The sequence below is a fragment of the Rana temporaria genome, chromosome 3 (assembly GCF_905171775.1).
Source record: "Rana temporaria chromosome 3, aRanTem1.1, whole genome shotgun sequence".
Classification (NCBI taxonomy): Eukaryota; Metazoa; Chordata; class Amphibia; order Anura; family Ranidae; genus Rana; species Rana temporaria.
This window is the reverse complement of record NC_053491.1, coordinates 444,054,094-444,081,518: the sequence shown is the minus strand read 5'-3', so window position 1 is coordinate 444,081,518 and position 27,425 is coordinate 444,054,094. Positions and strand designations below refer to the sequence as shown.

Sequence of the window (27,425 nt, the reverse complement as noted above, 5' to 3'; positions counted from 1 at the left end):
GGCCGATAGGTGTCGCTTCCGTTGATTTCCGCGTAGAATATGCAAATGAGCTAGATACGCCGATTCAGAAAAGTACGTGCGTCCGGCGGATTTTTTTACGTCGTTTACTTAAGGCTTTTTCCGGTGTAAAGTTATTCCCGTTAAGTATGGACGTCAGGACAGCGTCAAATTTTCTGTCGTTTGCGTAAGTCGTACGCGAATAGGGCTGTGCGTAAGTTACGTTCACGTCGAAAGCATTGACTATTTGCGACGTGATTAGGAGCATACGCCGTTCGTTAGAAACGTCATTTACGTGGGGTCACACTTAATTTACATAAAACACGCCCACATCTTCCATATTTGAACTAGGCGGGCTTACGCCGGCCCTTATACGATACGCCGCCGTAACTTCGGGCGCATAATCTTTCTGAATACCATACTCGTCTCAAAGTTATGGCGGCGTAGCGTATAGGAGATACGCTACGCCCGCCTAAAGATACACAATTGTATCTGAATCTAGCCCCTTGTTTGTGTGTAGAGATTGGCTAGACACGTGTTCTGCATAACCGGTCCTGAACCCGAGCAACTGGGGAGGGTTGGGGAAAGACCTGGCTACCTTCGCAAAAAAAAATTGGAATTTTTTTTTTATTTACGGAAAAGGGCTTTCAAGTCGTGACGCCTAAAGAATCGCAGAGAGTCGGATAAGCCTGAACTGTCACATACGTATCAAGCATGTTGGCCTTGTATGGATGGCGGGATTGGAGGGGATCGAAGCAAGCACATGGGGGGTCTCCCTCCCGCCGCAGACGCACAGATCCCCCCTCCCGCCGCCGTCCCCTACGCCAATCACCTCGTACGCCATCCTGACAGAGAGCAGCCCTCGGTATAAATGACATATTTAGCAGTCTGGGAGCACAAGCGGCGGGCTGGCTTCGGTTAACCCCTCGCATGTCCCAGCCAGCCGGGAGCTTCGGGGCTTCTTTACAAAGAACATAATCGTCCCTGGAAGCGAGCGAGCACCATATAAGGCTGCCTGCGCTCTCCCATGGAATGCCTCTACTATATAAGGCTATTGGTGAAGTTGGCTGTATACGGGGGGGGGGGACAGACCCAGGTGTGAAGGGTCCCCCCCTTCTTCCCCATCGCTCTTCACTCACATCCAACACCCCCCTCTTCGCCTCCTCCCCCTCCCCATTCATACAGTCACTAATTAGAACCTTGGCAATTAATGGCAATCCTGCAGCAGAACATTCCTGAATCAGAAATTCTCAGTCTGCGCTCGCAGGGAAGCTAGTTTTTTTTTTTTTTTTTCATTTTCTGGCTGGATGGCGGAGTTCTTTGGATGCGCGGCGGAGAGAAATAACAACTTGGATGAGGAAATATTTGACCTTTTAGCTATTTTTGGGAAAATTGAAAGCGGCGTGATAATAAATGTCGCGTACGTTAGAAGTGACGCAGCAATGGCCGCAAGCCTAACCCTTGTCTGTTTCAGTGTATAAATCATAGAGGCGTCCGTACGCCACTCCACCCAAAACTGACATTGCGGTTTGCGGCAGATAACAACGCTTTCGGCCATTGGATTTTTTTTTTTATTCTTGGTGATGTGCATTAAAAGATGCATTACAATAAATGTCGCGTACGTTAGAAGTAACGTTGCAATAGCCGCAAGCCTAACACTTGTGGTTATAAATCATAGAGGCGTCCGTACGCCGCTCCACCCAAAACTGACGCTGCGGTTTACGGCGGATAACAGCGCTTTCACCCATTGGATTAAAAAAAAAAAATCTTTCTCTGTGATTTGCATTGAAAGGGGCATTATAATAAATGTTGCGTACGTTATAAGTAACGCCGCAATAGCTGCAAGCTTAACCCTTGTGTGTATAAATCATAGAGGCGTCCGCACGTCGCTCCACCCAAAATTGACGTTGCAGTTCATAGCGGATAACAACGCTTTCAGCCATTGGATTTTTTTCATTTTTTTTTAATCATTCTTGGTGATTTGCATTAAAAGCGGCATGATAATAAATGTCACGTACCTTAGAAGTAACGCCGCAATAACCCTCTGAAAAAAGTTTCCAAGCTTCTAGCAGTATAACCTCATTGATGACCCTCTGAAGAGAGTTCCACTTTGCCAGTTCCTAATGGTATGTCCTCAGTGATCACCCTCTGAAGATAGTTTACCTGTTCCTATTGAAATATCCTCAGTGATGACCCTCTGAAGGGGATTCCCCCATTCCTAGTGGTATATGCTCAGTGATGACACTCTGGAAAGGGTTTCCCCATTCCTAGCAGTATAACCTTAGTGATAACCTTAGTGATGACCCCTATAGAGAGTTCCCCTGTTCGTAGCAGAATATACCCTCAGTGATGACCCTCTGAAGAGAGTTCCCCTGTTCATAGCAGAATACCCTCAGTGATGACCCTCTGAAGAGAGTTCCCCTGTTTGTAGCAGAATATACCCTCAGTGATGACCCTCTGAACAGAGTTCCCCTGTTCATAGCAGAATACCCTCAGTGATGACCCTCTAAAGGGGGTTCCTATGTTCCTAGCAGAATATCCTGAGTGATGACCCTCTGAAGAGGCTTCCCCTGCTCCCAGTAATCTGTCCTCAGTGATGACCCTCAGGGGATGGTTCCCCCTGTTCCTAGAGATTATAATCAGTGATGACCCTCTGAACAGGGTTCCCCAGTTCTTAGTGGTGTATGCTCAGTGTTGGCCTTCTGAAGAAGGTTCCCCCATTCCTAGCGGTAAATGCTCAGTGATGACCTTCTGGAAAGGCTTCCCCCGTTCTTAGCAGTAAATCCTTGATGATGACTTTCTGGAGAGATTTTACCTGTTCCTAGTGGTATATGCTTAGTGATGATTCTCTGAAGATGGTTCCCAAGTTTCTAGCGGTATATCCTCGTTGATGACCCTCTGAAAAGTGTTCCCTTTTCTAGTATGATATCCTCAGTGATGACCCTCTAAAGAGGGCTCCTCTGTTCCAAGGAGGATATATACCTTAGTGATGAACCTCTGGAGAGGCTTCCCCAATACCCTGCTCCCAGTGGTATGTCTTCAAAGCTGACCCTCTGGAGAGGCTTTCCCTGTTCCCAGTGGTATGTCAGTGATGATGATGCTGTAGAGAAGGTTCCCCCTGTTCTTAGTGAAATATCCTCAGTGAAGAACATCTAGAGAGGGATTCCCTGTTCCTAATTATATGTCCTCAGTGATGACCCTCGGAAGATAGTTCACCTGTTCCTAGTGAAATATCCTCTGTGATAACCCTCTAAAGGGGTTCCCCCCATTCCTAGTTTTATATCCTCAGTGATGACCCCCAGGAAAGGGTTCCCCCCATTCCTAGTTTTATGTCCTCAGTGATGACCCCCTGGAAATGGTTCCCCCCATTCCTAGTTTTATATCCTCAGTGATGACCCCCTGGAAAGGGTTCCCCCCATTCCTAGTTTTATATCCTCAGTGATGACCCCTGGAAAGGGTTCCCATGTTCCTAGCAGAATACCCTCAGTGATGACCCTCTGAAGGGGGTTCCTTTGTTCCTAGCAGAATACCCTCAGTGATAACCCTCTGAAGGGGGTTCCTACGTTCCTAGCAGAATATCCTCACTGATGACCCTCTGAAGAGGCTTCCCATGTTCCTAGCAGAATATCCTTAGTGATGACCCTCTAAATGGGGGTTCCCATGTTCCTAGCAGAATATTCTCAGTGACAACCCTCAGAAGATAGTTCTCCCTTTTATTGGTGATTATACTCAATGATGATCCTCTAAACAGGGTTCACCTGTTCCTAGTGGTATATCCTTAATGGTGGCCTTCTTTAAAATATGTTTCCCCATTCCTAGCTGTGTATCCTCAGTGATGACTCTCTGGAGAGGCTTCCCTCATTCCTAGCAGTATATCCTTAGTGATGTCCTTCTAGTGGTATATTCTTAGTGATTACTCTCTAAGGATGGTTCCCAAGTTTTTAGCGGCTTATCCTCATTGATGACCCTCTGAAGAGGGTTTCCCCTTTGCTAGTAGAATATCCTCTGTGACGACCCTCTGGAGAGGCTTCCCCTGCTCTCAATCGTATGTCCTCAGAGTTCCTAGTGAATTATCCTCAGTAATGAACCTCTAAAGAAGGTTCCCCTGTTCCTAGTGGTCTAGCCTCAGTGATGGGCATCTGAAAAGGTTTCCCCCATTTCTGGCGGAATATCCTCAGTGATGACCATCTGAAGGTTCCCTTGTTCCTGACGGAAAATCTGTAGTGATGACCCTCTGGAGAGGGTTTCTCCTGCTTGAACAATATTCTACTGATGTATAGCTAGTTTACTGTCCTGTAGACACAACGTTAAATAATAGGAAATCCCTTCAAAGTGAGAGAAATGCCTTCTTGGACAGTTGCCACCAAAAGACATGTCTCAGAACAAAGATTTCCTCTGTGTTTCTGTTCTGGTGACAACTCAAAATGTTGGATTTTCCCTTACTTTCAATCTTTCTCACAATGGCCACTGATGTGGCGTACACACGATCGGACATTCCGACAACAAAACCGTGTTTTTTTTTCAGACGGATGTTCCCTCAAACTTGTGTTGCATACACACGGTTACACAAATGTTGTCGGAAATTCCGATCGCCAAGAACGCGTTTACGTACAACGACGAGCTGAGAAAAATTACGTTCAATGATTCGAAGCATGCGTCTAATTGATTCCAAGCATGCGTAGGATTTTTGTACGTTGAATTGTGTACACACGGTCGGAATTTACGACAAGAACTTTTGAAAAATTGAGAACCAGCTCTCAAACATTTGTTGTCAGAAATTCCGACAGCAAATATCTGATGGAGCCTACACACGGTCGGATTTTCTGACAACAAGCTCACATCGAACATTTGTTGTCGGAATAAGGGAAAACATGTAAGTAAAAAATCCTACCGGTATATTTAAAGCTTGATAGGCTGATTTACTCTCATCTTTTCTTCTGGTATCACCAGGATTGAAAGTAAGAGAATGGTACTGACCCTTCTCTATGCAATCAACAACCAAAGAAAATAGTTTGGGCTTTAGATATGCTTTAAATCTGTGGTTCTACCATGGGATTTTCCTTGGGCCGCCAGTGTGGTACTGGCGGCCCGAGGAAAATCACATAGGGCCAGATTTAGAAAGGATTTACAACGGCGTAGCTCCAGGTACGCCGTCGTAAGTCGGAATGTGAGGTGTCGTATCTCGGCGCCTGATTCATAGAATCAGATACGCCAGAATTTGTCTAAGATACGACTGATGTAAGTCTCTTACGCCGTCGTATCTTAGGTGCATATTTACGCTGGCCGCTAGGGGCGCTTCCTTATATTTCCGTGTCTAATATGCAAATGAGCTAGATACGCCGATTCACGAACGAACTTGCGCCCGGCGTATTAAAATACGCTGTTTCCGTAAGGCGTACGACCGGCGTAACTTTTACCCCTTATAAAAGCAGGGGTAAGTCATGTTAAGGTATGGACGTCGGAAACGTCGGAACAGCATCGTATTTTATGTCGTTTGCGAAAGTCGTACGTGAATGGGGATGGGCGTAGGTTACGTTCACGTCAACTAAGCATTGAGCCGGCGTAACTTAGGGAGAAAATTTGACCCCTACTTTGAATTACGCGGGCTTACGCCGGCCCATTTACGCTACGCCGCCGTAACTTAGGGCGCAAGTTCTTTGTGAATACGGTACTCGCCTCTCTAAGTTACGGCAGCATAGCGTATATGAGATACGCTACGCCCGCCTAAACTTAAGCCATTCTTTCTGAATCTGGCCCATGGTCTATAGTTTTACCGATAGTGGCATAAAAAAGGGTGGCGTGCCTTTGACCATTATCCTGACTTAGGAAATACATTTCTTTCGTTTTTTTCATTCTGTTGCCGGAATGATGACATGTAAAGGCCTTCTATATTAGGAGGTCCATTTGGTTCCTTCTCTCCTACATACCCTATCCAATTTAAATGTTAGAAATAGCTTTTCATTAGCTTTCCCTGTGGGTAGACTAGCCCAGCCAAGTCCTGGGGAGCTTTGTATACGGCTAATCAGAGACACTTAACAATGTAATTCCATAAAAATCACTCTGCATACTTTATACATCCTGGCTGTACTTTGCAGAACCTTATAAGCCCTGTTTTGTCCCTTGGCATCAACACCACAACTGGAAGCTGTTTTTTTCCCGTGATGAAACAAGCAAATCTCATCCATTTTTGGAAATGATGGGCTAGAAAGGGTAACCCAAATGATAATCACAGAACTGCTAATTTGCATTGTTCTCATGTGTAATAAGAGCTGCAAGGCAAGACGGAGGTCCAGGATTGACACCTACCTGGGGTTGCTGTGAAGAGCTGTCATTGTTGTCAACTTTATTAGAGAAGGTGACGGGTTTGCTTTATACCCGGCACAGCAAGCAGTCACCACCTTCGTAATGCTACCTGCCACCGAAGTCCTGAGGATAAACATGACGCCGCACCTGCCTCCCACAGTACAGCACATGTTAGGACCACATGCATCAGATAACAACTTAATGGTTCAATGCATGCTGTCATGGCAATAGGAAACTACTGCATACTAGTCACATATGGCTCCCTACAAAGCAACAATGAGGATGCCAACCAAGAAATGGCTCCCAACTGTCCCGGATTTCTAGGTACTGTCCCTGATTTGGAGCAATGTCCCTCTGTCCCTCATTCCTCCTCATTTGTCTCTCATTTTGGTCTGATCTATATAGATGTGATTAACCGTTTAAGACCCGGACCTTTAGGCAGGTAAAGGACCTGGCCAGTTTTTGCGATTAGGCACTGCGTCGCTTTAACTGACAATTGCGCGGTCTTGCAAAGTGGCTCCCAAACAAAATTGGCGTCCTTTTTTTCCCACAAATAGAGCTTTCTTTTGGTGGTATTTGATCACCTCTGCGGATTTTATTTTTTGCGCTATAAACAAAAATAGAGCGACAATTTTGAAAAAAATTCAATATTTTTTATTTTTTGCTATAATAAATATCCCCCAAAAATATATAAAAAAGAAAATTTCCCTCAGTTTAGGACAATACGTATTCTTCTACCTATTTTTGGTTAAAAAAACGCAATAAGCGTTCATCAATTGGTTTGCGCAACATATATAGCGTTTACAAAATAGGGGATAGTTTTATTGCATTTTTATAATTTTTTTTTTTTTTTATTACTAATGGAGGCGATCAGCGATTTTTTTTTTTTTTGTGACTGCGACATTATGGCGGACACATCGGACAATTTTGACACATTTTTGGGACCATTGTCATTTTCACAGCAAAAAATGCATTAAAAATGCATTGTTTACTGTGAAAATGACAATTGCAGTTTGGGAGTTAACCACTAGGGGGCGCTGAAGGGGTTAAGTGTGACCTCATCTGTGTTTCTAACTGTAGGGGGGCGGGGCTGGACGTCATTGATCGTGTTTCCCTATATCAGGGAACACACGATCAATGACATCGCCACAGTGAAGAATAGGGAAGGAATACGGCCATAACATTAGGAAAGGCCGCGGCTTCGGCCTAGCTCCGGAGCCGTGGCCATCTTGGTACACACGGCGGCGGCCCTCCTCTCTGTTTACACCCACAGAGGAGGAGGAGCCCGCACTCGTGGGACACACCGCTGGGAGTCATACTACTGGGGGTGTCTGTCTGTACTACCTGGGGGGGGGGTGTCTGTCTGTACTACCTGGGGGGGGGGGGGGACATGAGACACTGCACAAATGTAAATGGGCCATTAAAGTCTTCTCATCCTTCTTCAGTTAAGTGAGGTTATAGGTTGAGGGGGAGTATATAGTGTTTTTGTATATATATTCAATGTGCAATAAAGTTTTGTTTTTTTCTAAGGGGAAACATTAAAGTGGTTGTAAACCCTCACATATATCATGTATACCTCCTACACAGGTTGTATCCATTTATCGGCAGTCTTTTCTTCTCTACAGCTGTTTAAAGTCCAGAATTTATACAGCTTGTTTGAGCTTACAGAAATCAATGCCCAGGGGTTGCCCATACATTAAGACAGCCCTGCCTGTCACCTGCCCACTGCGAGCAGAGGGAGAGTGTCTTCTGTTAGACCTCCCAACAAGGTATGTGTACTGATCCACCTTGAATAAGCTTTGGTGTTGGATGGCATTGGAGCTTACACAGATAGAGGACATCCTCTGCCCCATTTCACTGTTAGAGCCTAGCACCTGGGGATGAGCTTGGTTTTGGTCCATACCCAGAAAAATTCTGTCAGTACCGGCCCAGTCGGCTCCAGCCTAGTGATTGGGCCACCACCTTTTTCCAAGTATGGCTGAACCCAAACCCACCCTTACTAGCAAATGAGTGCTCTGCTCCAAATACTGTCACGTGGAGGTGGTCACATGTTTCTGTGTACTCGGAACCTACACTTCATAATAGCAACCTGAAGGATCAGGTTGGGGATGAAGGGGTGCATATGGGCATACCTCCCAACATTTTGAGATAGGAATGAGGGACACCTACTATCAAACATATGAAGGCCTAGGACACGCCCCTGCCATGCCCCCTTAAAGGAAAATTAACACAAAAATAGGTTAATTAAATACACAAGGACTTTTTTTTACCGTTACTATTCCTTTATATTGGCTTTTAAAATTTAAAAATGCAGCAATTTAGAAATTGGATGAAAGGTTTAGCGCTGGGAAACACTTTTTGAAAGATAAAAAGTGCATTTTATATACATCTGTATAGATCAGACCAAAATGAGGGACAAGCGAGGAGGAAGGAGGGACAGAGGCTCCAAATCAGGGACAGTCCCTCGAAATCAGGGAAAGTTGGGAGCTATGTATGGGTGAGAATACCTTGGTGGGCTATCAGGAGAGCAGACCCGGGTCAAGGGGCAGGCAGATAAGGCTGCTGTCTTGGGCGCTTGAGCCAAAGGAAAGCGCAAAGCAGCAGGGCTGATCCTAGGCAGGGTGCACAGGGTGCATTGCACCCAGGTGCCTGCAGAGGTGGGGGCGCCGAACATCTAACAGACTCTCTAACAGAAGCCATAGAAACATCTGTAAAGGGGATAGAGTTGCCACCTTTTCTTCAAGCCAAACCCGAACACTTTAGCGGCACAGGGCACATTTTTTTTGTAGTATACACAATAGGATTATAAAAGACCTGGGGCCTCAAGGAGAGTGGTAATGCAGCGCGCTGCGGCAAACAGTGGGTGTGGCCAAACTGCTCTTGCTGACATCATGGCTCCCCCTCAGTGATGCCAAACCTGCCCCCAGACAGCGGCCCGCATCTCCCGAATGGCAACAGATTTTTGTGTGACTACCTCAGTTACTTGGGGAGCCACAGCCCAGTCTAAATAACTGCAGACTGAAACCCGGACACAAGATCCCAAACCCGAACTGTCCGGGTGATTCCTGGACAGGTGGCAACCCTAAAAGGGGAGGAGTTGGTAAAATGAAGACGCCCATGTGGGGGCGCCAGAAATATTTCTGCACCCAGGTGCCTGTGACCCTAGGATCGGCCCTGCAAAGCAGGCAGCACCTGAAAGGTACTTCAAAGCTCATGGAGGGCTTATGGATCACATTTCGGCCTTTTCTTCTTATGCACAGAAAACCTTGCCCCGCCATTGGTTAGAAGGTGCGGTCAACTTTGTAAATGAGCTTTATGAATGGGGAAATGGCATGGTCTCTTTAAGGAAAGCTTTTGGCACGGGCACAATGTGAGATTTGCTCTCCCCAGGGCGGGAGCGTACACGCAGCAATTTGGCGACTGTGCTATTGTGTCGTTAAAGTCTTTAGCAGTCTGTTGATTCTCATGACACCTGTTCTCATCATATCATAATGATCCTCAATGGTCAGAGTGTGGGGGGAGGGGCGCTGTGTTGGTTTTGGATCGGTGTGACCACTTGTCCCTTTTCTCATCCTAGTTTGGTCAATTCCAGATCTGTCAGTGTTTGGCTTGGCAGAGGAGAGGGGAGTGCGTCTGGTGACACTGCGTGGTCATCCATTCCTGAGCTTCCCCTACACCATGTCTGCTCTGCTGGGTCTCTCTATACTTTTAGGCCCGGATTCACGTAGGAGATACGACGGCGTATCTCCAGATACGCCGTCGTATCTCTGAGTCTGAGGCATCGTATCTTGGCGCCTGATTCAAAGAATCAGATACGCCAGAATTTTTATAAGATACGTCCAGCGTAAGTCGCCTACGCCGTCGTATCCTAACTGCATATTTACGCTGGCCGCTAGGGGCGTGTACGCTGATTTACGCCTAGAATATGTAAATCAGCTAGATACGCCAATTCACGAACGTACGCCCGGCCATCGCAGTACAGATACGCCGTTTAGGTTAGGCTTTTTCCGGCGTAAAGTTACCCCTGCTATATGAGGCGCAGCCAATGTTAAGTATGGACGTCGGGCCAGCGTCAAATTTTCCGTCGATTACATCGTTGTTGCGTAAGTTGTTCGCGAATAGGGCTGTGCGTCATTTACGTTCACGTCGAAAGCATTGGCTTTTTGCGGGTTAATTTGGAGCATGTGCACTGGGATACTTTCACGGACGGGGCATGTGCCGTTCGTAAAAAGCGTCATTTACGTGGGGTCACAATACATTGACATAAAACACGCCCACATGTTCCATATTTTAATTAGGCGGGCTTACGCCGGCCTATTTACGCTATGCCGCCGCAACTTTGCTTTGTGAATACTGCACTTGCCTGTCAAAGTTGCGGAGGTGTAGCGTAAATAGGATACGTTACGCCCGCTCACAAATACGCGCTCCCTACGTGAATCTGGGCCATAGAATGCTACTACTTTTCTTATTCCTTCTAGGTATACATTCCTCTGATCTCATCTTTTATTCATATTAGGGTTCAACTTTAACACACATTAAAGTGCCTACCGCTTCAACATGCTTTCTTGTTGGGTTTTTGATACTTCTGTGGTGCTCCGGTGACACTTCGGTGGCGTTTCAATGATGCTTCAGTGATGCTTTAGCTTGGCATATGCCCTGTGTATGTGTGCTGATTTTTAATTTTTTTACATTTTAAAGGGGGCCAGTAGAACCCTAGCTCAGTAGTACCCCCACTCAGCAGATCCCCATCTCATTAGTAACCCTGTTTAGCAAATCCCTAGCTTATTAGTATCCTCGTTCAGCAGAACCCCAGCTCATTGATATTTTCATGTTCAGCAGATCCTCAGCTTATTAATACCCACATTCAGCAGAACCCCTGCTCAGTAGTACCCCCAGCTATGCTGATCCCCCACTCAGTAGTAAACCCCAGGTGTGCTGATTCCCCACTCACTAGTACCCCCAGCTCTGCTGATCCCCCACTCAGTAGGAAACCCCAGGTGTGCTGATCCCCCCACTCAGTAGAAACCCCTAGTTCTGCTGATCCCCCACTCAGTAGTAACCCCCAGTTCTGCTGATCCCCCACTCAGTAGTAAAACCCAGGTGTGCTGATCCCCCACTCAGTAGTAACCCCCAGTTCTGCTGATCCCCCACTCAATAGTAAACCCCAGGTCTGCTGATTCCCCACTCAGTAGTAATCCCCAGATCTGCTGATCCACCACTCAGTATTAACCACGAGCACTGCTGATCCACCACTCAGTAGTAACCACGAGCACTGCTGATCCGCCATTCAGTAGTAAAAACCAGGGCTGCTGATCCCCCATTCAGCAGTAACCCCCAGTCCTACTGTTCCCCCACTTAATTTTTACCCCCAGTCCTGCTGATCTACCATTCAGTTGTAACCACGAGCGCTGCTGATCCACCTAGGAGGTGATAGGAAAGTAACGCATAGTATCTTGAAGTACCCCGAAGAGTCTCAACTCCTTTATTTAACCCCCCCCCTATCTCTACCGAAAAGAGAAAGGCAGTCCAATATTTCAATAGTAACCCCCAGTTCTGCTGATCCACCACTCAGTAGTAACTTTGACCGCTGCTGATCCACCATTCAGTAGTAACCACCAGGGTTGCTAATCCCCAACTCAGTAATAACCCAGAGCCCTGCTGTTCCCCCCACTCAATAGTAACCCCCAGTTCTGCTGATCAACCACTCAGTAGTAACCACAAGCGCTGCTGATCCACCTAGGAGATAAGAAACGTATAGTATCTTGAAGTACCCCGAAGATTCTCAACTCCTTTGGTAAATCAGCCTCCTTATCTTAGCCGAAAAGAGAAAGGCAGTCCAATATTTCAATAGTAACCCCAAGTTCTGCTAATCCACCACTCAGTAATAACCACGAGCGCTGCTGATCCACCATTCAGTATTAACCACCAGGGCTGCTGATCCCCCACTCAGTAGTAACACCCAATCCTGCTGTTCACCCACTCAATTGTAAACCCCAGTTCTGCTAATCCACCACTCAGTAATAACCTTGAGCGCTGCTGATCCACCATTCAGTATTAACCCCCAGCTCTGCTGATCCCCCACTCAGTAGTAACCCCCAGCTCTACTGATCCTCTGGTTTGCTGATCTTCCTCTCTCTGCACACCACCTGTGACATTGCTAGTTTCTCCTGCTCCGGTCCTCTAGTCCTGCTGATCCTCCGCCTCTCAGTCCTCTCTCTCCAGTCCCTGCTCACCTACCCCAGGATCTGTCACCCCCCCACCCCCCAGACCGCTGTGTGGTCCTATCAGCCTGGCATGCGGTGAATGTTGGCATGCTCATCTCTTGCATAGCTGCATACTTGGTTCACACTAAGATTTACTGGGTCATTGTTCTTTATATAAACCTCCCAGACGCCAGAATTATGCCCCTGAGGGTTGGAATTCGCCCACCCACACGTTCCTCATCCATGCTGGATACATTCCTCACCTTCCACATCCTCCTGGCATGGCACCTAATCTGTGGTTAGAGGGATGTCATGTGACATCAGTGTTCTAGGAGAGAGAATCACATGACAACGCAAGTTTTGGTGCATTAACACCCTACTGCTTACATATGCATTAAAGTGGTTGTAAAGCCTTACATAAACCCAGTGAAGTGATTGGTCTCAGGTGATACACAAAGATAAAGCCAATCTTCCTACATAGGTTATACCTGTCTATCTACAGCCGTCTCTCCACTACAGCCATTCCAAGTTCAGAATTTATACAGCCTGTTTGAGTTTTCAGAAAGAAGGTGGGGCAGGGAGCTGAAGTTGCAGAGATCGGTGAAAGCTGATTGGAGTGGAGGGGACACCCCCCCCCCTTCACACAAAACAGAGGAGCAGAGCTGACACTGTCAATCACAGGCTGTGTGCTGGAGCTCCCTCCCTTGTCACCTTTTTTCTCTTGGTGTCAGGAAAACTTGTCAGAAGTTACTTGTAGCACACCCCCGCAGGGACTGCTGATGAACTAGGATTTCCAACTCCTGCACAGCCAGGCACACGGAATCTTCACAAGCACCCAGACAGCTATATACAGTCTCCATTTTATGACTTACTCCTGTTACATTGTATAGTCTGAGTGATCTCAGGAGGGGGGGGGGGGTGATGGTAGAAATACCTTCTCTTGTCAACAGCCAAATAATGTCATAATCTCAGCCTATGGAAAGGCTCTTGCCCAGAGCTCAGGAACTGCTTTATGTTCACTAAAGGTGAAACTTTTTTGAAAAGGTGGCATATTGTGACAGTTCAGGAATGTTTTCATGCAGACTTGTAAAATTGACTGTTAGGTGCACTTTAATGTAAACAATATTATCAATGAATGTTAGGGCCCCTTGCACTAAGAATTGCTGCAATTGTGTGCACTGTGGTGCAATTCATTCTAAATAGCATCTCAACACACCTTTCCATTGACAGGCATCGAAGCGCATTGCTTATACTGCATTGCATGTCTATTAACCATTTCCCAACAGCGATATAGCCGAATGGCGGCTACAGTACGGTCGTCTAGTTCTGGGATGCTGTCATATGATGGTGTGCATGCGATCGTGCCCGCTGAGGGGCGCGCTCTGTGATCAGTGTCCGGACGATACTGCTGATCACATATTGAGCCAATCAGCAGCTCTTTACCACATGGTCAGCTGTGTCCAATCACAGCTGATCACGGATGGCAACAGAAGCCGCCTATCGGCATTCCCTTCCTCATGCTAACAGCATCTGGAGAGGAGAAGAGAGACGATAACTGGCTTCTCTAAAAGGGACATCTACACTGATAATCCGGGCACTGATTATCAGTGCAGTCCCAACAGTGCCCACCAGTGCTGCCAATCTGTGCCTCCTCATCAGTGTCACCTATCAGTGCCGCCTACCAGTGCCCATCGGTGCTGCCTATCAGTGCCCACCAGTGCTGCCAATCTGTGCCTCCTCATCAGTGCCACCTATCAGTGCCCATCAAGTGCCTTCTCATCAGTGCCCACCAGTGCTGCCAATCTGTGCCTCCTCATCGGTGCCTTCTCATCAGTGCCCACCAGTGCTGCCAATCTGTGCCTCCTCATCGGTGCCTTCTCATCAGTGCCCACCAGTGCTGCCAATCTGTGCCTCCTCATCAGTGCCTTCTCATCAGTGCCCACCAGTGCTGCCAATCTGTGCCTCCTCATCAGTGTCACCTATCAGTGCCGCCTACCAGTGCCCATTGGTGCCGCCTATTAATGTCCATCAGTGCCACCTATCAGTGCCTTCTCATCAGTGCCCACCAGTGCAGCCTCATCAGTGAAGGATAAAAATTACCGTTTGCAAAATGTTATAACAAACAATTAAAAGTTGCTATTTTTCCCCCAAAATTTTCGGTGTTTAAATAAAAACCCCAGAGGTGATTAAATACCACCAAAAGAAAGATATATCTGTGGGAATATCTGTGGGAAGAAAATGATAAAAATGTAGTTTGGGTACAGTGTTGTATGACCGCGCAATTGTCATTTAAAGTGCGACAACGCTAAAAGCTGAAAATTGGCCTGGGCAGGAAGCGGGTGAAAGTGCCCAGTAGGCAAGTGGTTAAAAGGTGCATTGAAGTGTCATCCAGAATGCATTTCACCTGTATTGCCAAGGGGTTGCCACAATGCCATAGTGTGAACGGGCTCTAAGTATAATAAGCTGCTCCTTAGCTTTTGTAGTGCGTCCCCATTTGCATGAATGGGTCACGTTTGGCAGTGGTTCTACCCATTAATGCAATGGGGGGGGGGGGGGAGGGGATATTTGTTGCACCCCTTTCTACCTGTCTACTGCCCCCTGTACACCCCTGTCTACTGCCCCCTGTACACCCCTGTCTACTGCCCCCTGTACACCCCTGTCTACTGCCCCCTGTACACCCCTGTCTACTGCCCCCTGTACACCCATGTCTACTGCCCCCTGTCTACTGCCCCCTGTCCACCTGTCTACTGCCCCCTGTACACCCCTGTCTACTGCCCCCTGTACACCCCTGTCTACCTGTCTACTGCCCCCTGTACACCCCTGTCTACTGCCCCCTGTACACCCCTGTCTACTGCCCCCTGTACACCCCTGTTTACTGCCCCCTGTCTACCGCCCCCTGTACACCCCTGTTTACTGCCCCCTGTACACTACTGTCTACAACACCCCTGTCTACTGCCCCCTGTACACTACTGTCTACAACACCCCTGTCTACTGCCCCCTGTACACCTCTGTCTACTGCCCCCTGTCTACTGCCCCCTGTACACCCCTGTCTACTGCCCCCTGTACACTACTGTCTACAACACCCGTCTACTGCCCCCTGTACACCCCTGTCTGCTGCCCCCTGTCTACAACACCCCTGTCTACTGCCCCCTATACACCCCTGTACACCCCTGTCTACTGCCCCCTGTACACCCCTGTCTACAACACCCCTGTCTACTGCCCCCTGTACACCCCTGCCTACTGCTTTGCAGCTTAGGGAGGGCACAAAAAATGCAGCTCAACTGCATGTTGGTAACACCACCCATCTCAACTATATTGCCCCTTCACTGCCTGTCAAGCACCTCTGAAAAGCAATCCAGATGCAGATTGCTTTTCAGAAGCATGGTCATTTAGCCACACATTGAAACCTAGCTTTAGAATTCCCCTATCTCAATGAAAGTCAACCAGTCTAGTGTCACTAACTAAACACAATACTGTCGGTGGAATTTGATCTCTGCAGTTGTTAAGCAGGAAGGATGACCAAATACACACACAGTGACCAGTCTCACAATCTGCATCTCTGTGTGTAGAAGAAATATGGTACATCAATAATATAAAAACGTGAATGTTACAACCATAACTTCATTCAGATAAACATCCAGAATAACGCAAACTCTGTTCTTGCTACAGACTTACTACAATCTCCATTTAGGGCTCCATAGAAAAATGATTGTAAGCTTTAGAAAATAGAAGTCTCTTGAGGGTGAAGCAGCCATATAAACATGGGAGGCCGTGATAGAGCGGAGGACTGGCTCAATCAGTGTCTATTACAGGGGCTCAAAAACACTTCCATCCTGAGCCCCCTGTGCTTCTGCCAATGAGATGCATGTCAGTATCTGAATGTGATTTTTATATTATTGGAATAGAGTGACAGCTCAGATTTTTTTTTTTTTTTAAATTGTGAATTGTTAAACTTCATGTACTTGCTATTAAAAAAAACAGACATTATGTTTATTTCCACAGCACTTGACATGAGTGTTAGTTTATAAAACTTTTACACTGAGTCCTGAGCACTGTGTATATCTGCAGGTGTCTGGGCTGATTGGCAGACTGGGGGGAACATGATGTGTCTGCAGTTAGCTAAATGACCACTGTGTGGCAGCACAGAGCCTGAGACTTTATTATGGAAAAACCCATCATGCAAAGTGGAAGCATTCTTACCTATTATTATTATTATTATTATTATTATTATTATTATTATTATACAGGATTTATAGAGCGCCAACATTTCACGCAGTGCTTTACATTATAAAAGGGAGACAATACAGTTACAATACAATAAAATACAAGAGGATGAGAAGGATACTATTTTATAAGATCTATAATGAGGTAAAAGGACCCTCTATACAAAAATCGAATAATTAAATAATAAATAAATAAATAATAATAAATAACTTAAATTAATTAAATCGGCTAATTAAATTAATTAAATAATCTTAAATGTATTAAATAATAATGAAATTAATTAACTAATAAAAAAGCAGAAAATAAGGAAAGAAAGAGAAGGAAATATTAAACCACAATTGCTCATACCTTTTTTTTTTCTCCCTATATTATTTCCCTCCTAAATCTATAGCCAATATCTGATCGAAATTGGTCCTACACAGATCATTACAGCTTTGAAATGACAAATGTTACATATAACTTCAAAGATAAGGGGGTAGATCCAAAAAGAAATTACGCCGGCGTATCTGTTGACACGCCGTGTAATTTCAAATTTTGCACGTCGTATCTTTGTTTTGGTATCCACCAAACAAGATACAACGGCATCTGTGTTAGATCCGACAGGCGTACGCCTTAGTACGCCGTCGGATCTAAGATGCAATTTTCCGGCGGCCGCCGGGTGGCGTTTCCGTTGTTTTCCGCGTCGAGTATGCAAATTAGCTATTTCCGACGATCCACGAACGTACGAGCGGCCGTCGCATTCTTTTACGTCGTTTCCGTTCGCCTTTTTCCGGCATATAGTTAAAGCTGCTATATGGTGGCGTACTCAATGTTAAGTATGACCGTCGTTCCCGCGTATAATTTTGAAAATTTTACGTCGTTTGCGTAAGTCGTCCGTGAATGGGGCTGGACGCCATTTACGTTCACGTCGAAAACAATGACGTCCTTGCACGGCGGGTAATTTTAGGGACGGCGCATGCGCAGTTCGTTTCGGCGCGGGGACGCGCTTCATTTAAATGAAACACGCCCCCTACCTGCCGCATTTGAATTCCGCGCCCTTACGCCGCGAGAGATACACTACGCCGCCGTAACTTACGGCGCAAATTCGTTGAGGATTCAAACCAAAGCCAAGTAAGTTACGGCGGCGTAGCGTATCTTAGATACGCTGCGCCGGTGCAGATCTTTGTGGATCTGCCCCATGATGTCTTTATTTACGAAAGGCAAATCCACTTTGCACTACAAGTGCAAACTACAAGTGCAAAGTGCACTTGAAATTGCACTGAAAGTGCACTTGGAAGTGCAGTCGCTGTAAATCCGAGGGGTAGATCCAGGGCTTTTTTTCAGCGGGAACGCGAGGGAACGCAGTTCCGGCACCTCCTGGACTGACTGTATGTAATGACAAGGGGTTTGCGGGGTGTGATGCAGGGTATTGATGATCACTGCTGAGGCATCTATTCTAGCTGCAAGGCATCTTTTTTTGCAGGGGGTGGTCTATTGTTGCTGAAGAGGTCTATTGTTGCTGGTGGGAGATCTTAAGTTGCTGGGGGGGTCAGTTGTTGCTGAAAGAGATCTACTGTTGGGGGGAGGGGTCTATTGTTGGCTGATGGCTGCCGGAGAGTCTGTTAATGCTGGCTGTGCAGAGATCTGTTGATGCTGCCGGGAGTCTTATGTTGCTGGGGGGGTTTATTGTGGGTTGATCCTTTGCTGTTAGCAGGGTCTATTGTTGCTGGCTGCAGGGGATCTGGATTTTCTTGATATCATTACCAAATTCCATACAAATTACTTAAAAAAAATGATACTTGGTTCTGTATTGTCTAAAAGGGGCGGTACTGGGAGATGGGTAGGGGGATGGAACCAAGGGACGGTGCTCGGAGGTGGGTAGGGGGTGGAGAAAAGGGGTGACCCGGGGGAGTTCCTGCACCTATTGTCTGAGAAAAAAAAGCACTGGGTAGATCTGAAATGAGGGGAAACTCTGCTGATTTTATTATCCAATCATGTGCAAGCTAAAATGCTGATTTTTTTTTTTTCCTTGTATGTCCCCCTCGGATCTACAGCGACTGCACTTCCAAGTGCAATTTCAAGTGCACTTTGTACTTGTAGTTTGCACTTGTAGTGCAAAGTGGATTTGCCTTTAGTAAATAACCCCCTGTGTGTATAAGATGCTATACCTTGTATTGCAAAATTCACATTTTGAACATATTAAGCGCACATCTTTTTTTTTTTAAGTGAAATGTTATATGATTTTGAACCTAATTATTTTCTATTGTTACATTTATATATGATGTATGCCGTTTTAATACACAGTAAAATTTATAGAAAAAAATAATAATAATAATCAAAATAATAAATACGTTGTTGTTTCATTAAAGTGGATCCTAGGAGAACAATATTTTTCCAGCAATCATCCATTAAAGCTTTTACTCTGATATATTGTACCATCACGACTCAAGTGAACCACGCATAGCCTATGATAGTGTGTACATTGTCACATCACACAATATCATTGTGTCACACATTTTTAAAATGTGTGACTATCATAGATGAAGTAAACCAACTCTTTGGTCATTGATAATATAGTAAGAACATTTTGTGCTGAGGTTGTTAAAAAGAGTGGTATTCTGGTGTGTAGATTTCTGAGTCAGCCATTTGGTAATTTGTCCCCATCAGTGTTGCCAACCGTCCGTATTTTTATGGACAGTTCGTAAAAACGGGCACTTTTTTCCCCCGTTCGTAAATGTCCGTGGTTGCGGAAATGTGCCAGTAAAAATAGCCGAGATCGGTTTGGCTTGGAGATTGGAGGCAGGGGGTGATGGTGGCTGCGGTGGCAATGCAGAGGGGGATGGAGGCAGGGGGCAATTGGGGCAGGGAGAGATTGGAGGCAGGGGATGATTGAAGGCAGGGGGCCTGGGGGAGATTGGAGGCAGGGGGTGATTGGAGGCAGGGGGTGATGATGGCACTGCAGAGGGGGATGGTGGCATCGCAGAGGGTGGGGATGGAGACAGGGGTTGTTGGTGGCACCGCAGAGGGGGATGGAGGCAGGGGGTGATTGGAGGCAGGGGGCCTGGGGTAGACTGGAGGCAGAGGGAGATTGGAGGCAGAGGGAGATTGGAGGCAGAGGGAGAGGGAGATTGGAGGCAGAGGGAGATTGGAGGCAGAGGGAGAGGGAGATTGGAGGCAGAGGGAGATTGGAGGGAGAGGGAGATTGGAGGGAGAGGGAGATTGGAGGGAGAGGGAGATTGGAGGCAGAGGGAGATTGGAGGCAGAGGGGGATTGGAGAGAGAGGGAGATTGGAGGGAGAGGGAGATTGGAGAGAGAGGGAGATTGGAGGGAGAGGGAGATTGGAGGGAGAGGGAGATTGGAGGCAGAGGGAGATTGGAGGCAGAGGGAGATTGGAGGCAGAGGGAGATTGGAGAGAGAGGGAGATTGGAGAGAGAGGGAGATTGGAGGCAGAGGGAGATTGGAGGGAGAGAGAGATTGGAGGCAGAGGGAGATTGGAGGCAGAGGGAGATTGGAGGCAGAGGGAGATTGGAGGCAGAGGGAGATTGGAGAGAGAGGGAGATTGGAGGCAGAGGGGATTGTGGCACCGCAGAAGGGGGTGAAGGCAGGGGGTGTTGGTGGCAGAGGGGGATGGAGACAGGGGGTGATGTGACTAAATAATTTGCCCTTTTTATATCGAAAATAACAAAAAATTATGTTTTTACCTTAATATTTACCTTAAATCACATTGCTATTTGCCTAGAGTACTTGTCTTTAGCCTAAATACTGGAATTTGCACCTAAAAATTTAATTTAGTAACTTTTGTGAAATTACAGTAAAAACGTGGCTGCGCCAGTAAATTTCGGGTGTCATGCCAGTAAATTTCAATCTGGTAGGTTGGCAACACTGGTCCCCATAATACCCTTAAATAGGACTGGTATGCCAGCTGTAAAGAACATCACCCTTGGAGAACCCACAACTGGATAATGTCATATAAATGACAAGTTTACAGAACCACGCTGACACACTCCCTTGTCTTTTTTTCAGTTGGCATCAAAATATGACCCACAGAGGGAGGCCGAGCTGAAAGAATGGATAGAGAGGACCACCGGGAGGAATATTGGGAATAAGTTCATGGAGTCTCTGAAGGATGGAGTCATACTGTGCGAGTGAGTATCTACGAAACAGCAAACCAGATTTACCAAGACCTGAGAAGAAGGGCAATACATTCTAGGGGTCATAAGTATCAAAGTGGTTGTAAACTCTCCTCGACAACTTTATCTGTTCATAAAGTAGATAACACAGGCAGCTGATCGCTTACTGTTGTCTTTTCCATGTAAATCGTCTTTTAATCTTAGATGACGTCATGCGCGATTGCGCAGTAGGATCGTTCATTAACGGCACCTAAAGTGTTCCGTTTCTGTATTAGCCTCTTCACCTCTGAACGGCACAGAGGAGAAGTCTCGCGATGCTGCAGTGTTTATCTCCTTCCTTGGTTACAGTGTTACGGCGCATGCGCGAGATTTCCTAAGGGAAACAGAGTAAGGGCGGAATTGACTTTAAGAGCAGATTCAGCAAACAGCACTAAGAATGGTGCGGTCAATACCCGGAAATGAAGAGAATACAAACACCTTAGAGGGGTTGTAAAGGTATAATTTTTTTCCTAAATAGCTTCCTTTACCTTAGTGCAGTCCTCCTTCACTTACCTCATCCTTCCATTTTGCTTGTAAATGTCCTTATTTCTTCTGAGAAATACTCATTTCCTGTTCTTCTGTCTGTAACTCTACACAGTAATGCGAGGCTTTCTCCCTGGTGTGGAGTGTCATGCTCGCCCCCTCCCTTGAACTACAGGAGAGTCAGGACGCTCTCTACGTTGCAGATAGAGACATGAGCTGTGTGTTAGTGGGTATCCTGACTCTCCTGTAGTCCAAGGGAGGGGGCGAGCATGACAGTCCACACCAGGGAGAAAGCCTCACATTGCGGTGTGTAGTTACAGACAGAAGAACAGGAAGTGAGGATATCTCGGAAGAAATAAGGACATTTAAAAGCAAAATGGAAGGATGGGGGGAAAAAAATGTTACCTTTACAACACCTTTAAGGCCGATTTCAATCGATTATCCCTTGTAATAAGCTATTGAAATAAAAATTAAGAGGCGCTAGCTGATATGTGTTCATAACACTAAAATAGTGAATTATGCAACCAAATAAAGAAAGGGGATGACCTAGGTTTAAATGAGTGGATGTGAATACAGTGAACATTTGATTAAAATAAATAGTGACCATGCATAACAAATTATACACAATGTTTTAAAAAACAATTGGTAATAGTGCACAACAAATGGGTGAAAATTGTGCCAAAAATAAAGTCCATATATATATAATAATAGTGGATCCTCAATGTAAGTAGATAGAAGATATTCCACCTTCACCAAGATAAAGACAGACCACCAAAGTGCTCATGGATGGCACCTTACCGCAAATAATGGACCACTTTAGTTAAAAAGGGGTCACTTAAGCAGATTAGAGATAATTTTCCAGGCTATGATCTCGCAGTCTTGATACCGCCACACTCCACGCCACATGAAGTATTTAAAACAAGAGAAAGAAAATCGCCATAGAATAATAACGTTTTATTTGGATAAAACAGAAGAACAAACGCCAAATGGCCTCTTACTTGAAGGGGTGCCTAGCCCCGGCACTGAGGTTGAGGACGTAAGATAATATGGGGAGAGGAGATGTAGTCCCGTCGCCGGCAATGGAGCCTGCAGAGCCGCGATAGCGTGCGATGGCGTGCGTTCCAACCCTCTGGAAGGAGAGAGCCAGCGGGACCAGGAAGTCAGTGGGTCGAGCGTGACCTGTAAGCCTCGACGTACGTTTCGTGAAGATGTCACGTCGTCAGGAAGCGTACAGCGTCATGCTCTGGGTCTATCTTAAAGGCCCATCAATCAACTAAAGTGGGAGGGGATATGAGGGGCGGCAACACTCAGTCCCGGAGCTATTGAATGTTAAGTAAAAAAATAAAAATAAATCGGCCGGGGGGTTTACTTCCTCTTTCATGTGCCACTTGTAGGCTAGCACCAAAGCCCATCTTCTGTGGACTTTGGGCTTGATCCAGAGAGAATTTACGCCGGCGTATCTATAGATACGCCGCGTAAATTCAAATCTGCGCCGACGTATCTTCTTTCTGTATTCAGAAAGCAAGATACGCCGACATTAGCCTAAGATGCGACTGGCATAAGTCTCTTACACCGTCGTATCTTAGGGTGCATATTTAAGCTGGTCGCTAGGTGGCGCTTCGGTCGCTTTCGGCGTAGAATATGCAAATGACCTAGATACGCCAATTCACAAATTTACGTACACCCGACGCTATTTTTTTACGTTGTTTATGTTAGGCTTTTTCGGCGTAAGGTTACTCCTGCTATTAGGAGGCGCATGCAATGTTAAGTATGGCCGTCGTTCCCGCGTCGAAATTAGAATTTTTTACGTTGTTTGCGTAAGTCGTTCGCAAATAGGGCTGGACGTAATTTACGAAACCAATGACATCCTTGCAGCGTACTTTGGAGCAATGCACACTGTGAAATTCCACGGACGGCGCATGCCGTATACCCTACAGCAGGGGTCTCCAAACTTTTCAAACAAAGGGCCAGTTTATTGTCCTTTAGACTTTAGGAGGGCCGGATTGTGGCCAGCAGAGGCAGAAAATGTCCCGGGCCCAGCACCAGTGAAAATAAATATGGCCTTAGGGTTGGTGGTCAATAGGGGGAGGAGTAGTGCACCTATTAACTACTTGCCGACCTGCCGCCGTCATTCTACGGCGGCAGGTTGGCTCTCCTGCGCGAGAGCCTGTAGCTCTACGTCGGCTCTCTCGCAGGCAACTAGGGGCGTGCGCGCGCCCCCCGCTCGCCCCCGACTCCCGTGCGCGTGCCCCGCGGGCGCGATCGCCGCTGGGCACACGCGATCGCTCGTTACAGAGCGGGGGCCGGGAGCTGTGTGTGTAAACACACAGCTCCCGGTCCTGTCAGGGGGGGAAATGCTAATCCTCTGTTCATACAATGTAGATCAGTGATTTCCACTAGTGAGGCCACCCCCCCCCACAGTAAGAACACACCCAGGGACATACTTAACCCCTTCCCCGCCCCCTAGTGTTAACCCCTTCACTGCCAGTGGCATTTTTATAGTAATCCAATGCATTTTTATAGCACTGATCGCTATAAAAATGCCAATGGTCCCAAAAATTTGTCAAAAGTGTCCGAATTGTCCGCCATATTGTCGCAGTACTGAAAAAAATCACTGATCACCGCCATTACTAGTAAAAAAAAATATTAATAAATATGCCATAAAAATACCCCCTATTTTGTAAACGCTATAACTTTTGCGCAAACCAATCAATAAACGCTTATTGCGATTTTTTTTATGAAAAATATGTAGAAGAATACGTATCGGCCTAAACTGAGGAAAAAAAAACGTTTTTTTATATATTTTTGGGAGATATTTATTACAGCAAAAAGTAAAAAATATTAATTTTTTTCAAAATTGTCGCTCTATTTTTGTTTATAGCGCAAAAACGAAAAACCGCAGAGGTGATCAAATACCACCAAAAGAAAGCTCTATTTGTGGGAAAAAAAGGATGCCAATTTTGTTTGGGAGCCACGTCGCACGACCGCGCAATTGTCAGTTAAAGCGACGCAGTGCCGAATCGCAAAAAGTACTCTGGTCTTTGACCAGCAATATGGTCCGGGGGTTAAGTGGTTAATAGGAGGAATAGCATCCCCTTGGGGATATTGGTGGAAGATCTAGTGCCCCATTGTTGGTGTCAGTGGGAGGAATAGTGCCCCAAGGGCCGGATAAAGGTTAGCAAAGGGCCACATCTGGCCCTCGGGCCGCAGTTTGGAGACCCCTGCCCTACAGTAAGGCTCGTATTGAATTTCTACTCTAACGCGCCATATAGATTTTGATTTAAGGTGATAATACAAGAGCTGCCCTTCTGATGCGTGTCTCCAGTTCTCCTTCTTTTGTTTTGCTTTGAGATGAGTCTGCGGTGGCCGAGGAGGAGGTAGTCCTTGGCCTTTGGTGGTAGTGGTGGGGTTGGGGTTGATTATTGACACTACTTGTTCTGTATAACCAGAGTAGCCCTCTTCTATCCACAGATTAATTAACAAGCTGCAGCCTGGCGCCGTCAAGAAGATCAATGAGTCTACACAGAACTGGCACCAGGTAATAAGCTCAGAGGGTGAAACCTTTAAATATATTAAGTGTATGAATGAAGTTCAGGAGCGCAGTATTTTCAATATGAAGCTGGGATCAAGAAGACAGAGACGTGACCCCAAACTAGAAGGAGATTAGCTCAAGCGTAACAATAAAAATGACTATTTTACTGAAAAAGTGGTGGCTGCTTGGAACAGAGTCTAGCAATGATTTTGAATTAAATTGTAAGGGGGTTTTAATGCTGGAGGTGTTTCCTGACCTTCTTGATCGTGTGATCATTGTTATTGGTTCACATGGTTGGGAGCCTGTCCCAGGGCTGTCTTAATTAGAGGGCACACCTGGGCACTGCCCAGGGGCCCCAGCTGCATGGGGGGGCCCTGCACTTTCCCCAAAGCAGCTGGAAACCCAAGCTGCCCCGAAATTGGGGGCCCCATGTTGGTACTGAGAGTGATAGATACACAGGGGAAGCAGTCTGCCTCCTACCTTCTTGATGTCTGTTTACCTGCACTGTCATCATTGTAGGGGCCCCAGAGCATTACTTTGCCCAGGGGCCCATGATGCTATTAAGACGGCCCTGGTCTGTCCTACTAGCTTAGGATCGCAAACAGTGACCAGGAGCTGTCAGTGACAGCGTAGTCACAGTGCTGGTACTGGCTGCATGCATATACGTGGCAATAGAGTATTAAAGCCCCCCACTGAAGGGTTTTAGAAAGCTTGGTAAAAGCATGGACCACTGGGTCATTTTTTGCTATCACTCATTGTTTGTCATATTCTGTACAAAAAGACCCCTGTTTGTCATAATACAGACACTGGTACGTCCTGACTTGTTCTCCACCATGTTTATCTCCTCCATAATTAGACTAGGTGGAGAGCAGGGGCGTTGCTAGGTGTCAAAAAGACCAGGGGCTTCAGGCCGAAGTTAGGGTTGCCACCTCATCCCTTTAAAACCGAACACATATGAATTACACAGGTTCTGAGGCTAATTTAATGCAGGTAAGGCACCAAGTGAGTCTAATTACCACCTTAATTAGCCACAGAACCTGTGTAATTAATATGTGTTCGGTTTTAAAGGGATGAGGTGGCAACCCTAGCCGAAGTCCAAGGCTGGAAACGGGGGGGGGGGGGGGGTGGTGTATGTGACGCAGCCTTTTTATTTTGCTGGTCCGTGACCTACCTGACCTACATACACTAGACCAGGGGTCTCCAAACTGCGGCCCGAGGGCCAGATGTGGCCCTTTGCTAACCTTTATCCGGCCCTTGGGGCACTATTCCTCCCACTGACACCAACAATGGGGCACTAGATCTTCCACCAATATCCCCAAGGGGATGCTATTCCTCCTATTAACCACTTAACCCCCGGACCATATTGCTGGTCAAAGACCAGAGTACTTTTTGCGATTCGGCACTGCGTCGCTTTAACTGACAATTGCGCGGTCGTGCGACGTGGCTCCCAAACAAAATTGGCATCCTTTTTTTCCCACAAATAGAGCTTTCTTTTGGTGGTATTTGATCACCTCTGCGGTTTTTCGTTTTTGCGCTATAAACAAAAATAGAGCGACAATTTTGAAAAAAATTAATATTTTTTACTTTTTGCTGTAATAAATATCTCCCAAAAATATATAAAAAAACGTTTTTTTTCCTCAGTTTAGGCCGATACGTATTCTTCTACATATTTTTCATAAAAAAAAATCGCAATAAGCGTTTATTGATTGGTTTGCGCAAAAGTTATAGCGTTTACAAAATAGGGGGTATTTTTATGGCATATTTATTAATATTTTTTTTTACTAGTAATGGCGGTGATCAGTGATTTTTTTCAGTACTGCGACAATATGGCGGACAATTCGGACACTTTTGACAAATTTTTGGGACCATTGGCATTTTTATAGCGATCAGTGCTATAAAAATGCATTGGATTACTATAAAAATGCCACTGGCAGTGAAGGGGTTAACACTAGGGGGCGGGGAAGGGGTTAAGTATGTCCCTGGGTGTGTTCTTACTGTGGGGGGGGGGGTGGCCTCACTAGTGGAAATCACTGATCTACATTGTATGAACAGAGGATTAGCATTTCCCCCCCTGACAGGACCGGGAGCTGTGTGTTTACACACACAGCTCCCGGCCCCCGCTCTGTAACGAGCGATCGCGTGTGCCCAGCGGCGATCGCGCCCGCGGGGCACGCGCACGGGAGTCGGGGGCGAGCGGGGGGCGCGCGCACGCCCCTAGTTGCCTGCGAGAGAGCCGACGTAGAGCTACAGGCTCTCGCGCAGGAGAGCCAACCTGCCGCCGTAGAATGACGGCGGCAGGTCGGCAAGTAGTTAATAGGTGCACTACTCCTCCCCCTATTGACCACCAACCCTAAGGCCATATTTATTTTCACTGGTGCTGGGCCCGGGACATTTTCTGCCTCTGCTGGCCACAATCCGGCCCTCCTAAAGTCTAAAGGACAATAAACTGGCCCTTTGTTTGAAAAGTTTGGAGACCCCTGCACTAGACCTACCTGACCTACATACACTGACGGTAGTGACCTACATGACATACAT

At 46.4% G+C, this 27,425-nt stretch overlaps 1 protein-coding gene across 1 annotated transcript in view; it reads left to right on the top strand.

Moving 5' to 3' along the window:
* Positions 1–27,425, top strand: part of CNN1 (calponin 1) — a 67,980-nt gene that overhangs the window by 25,359 nt on the left and 15,196 nt on the right. Inside the window, exons 2-3 of the mRNA XM_040346509.1 lie at positions 20,730–20,851; positions 24,830–24,896. Of these exons, the coding sequence (XP_040202443.1) occupies positions 20,730–20,851; positions 24,830–24,896 (189 nt within the window). The remainder of the gene's footprint in view (positions 1–20,729; positions 20,852–24,829; positions 24,897–27,425) is intronic.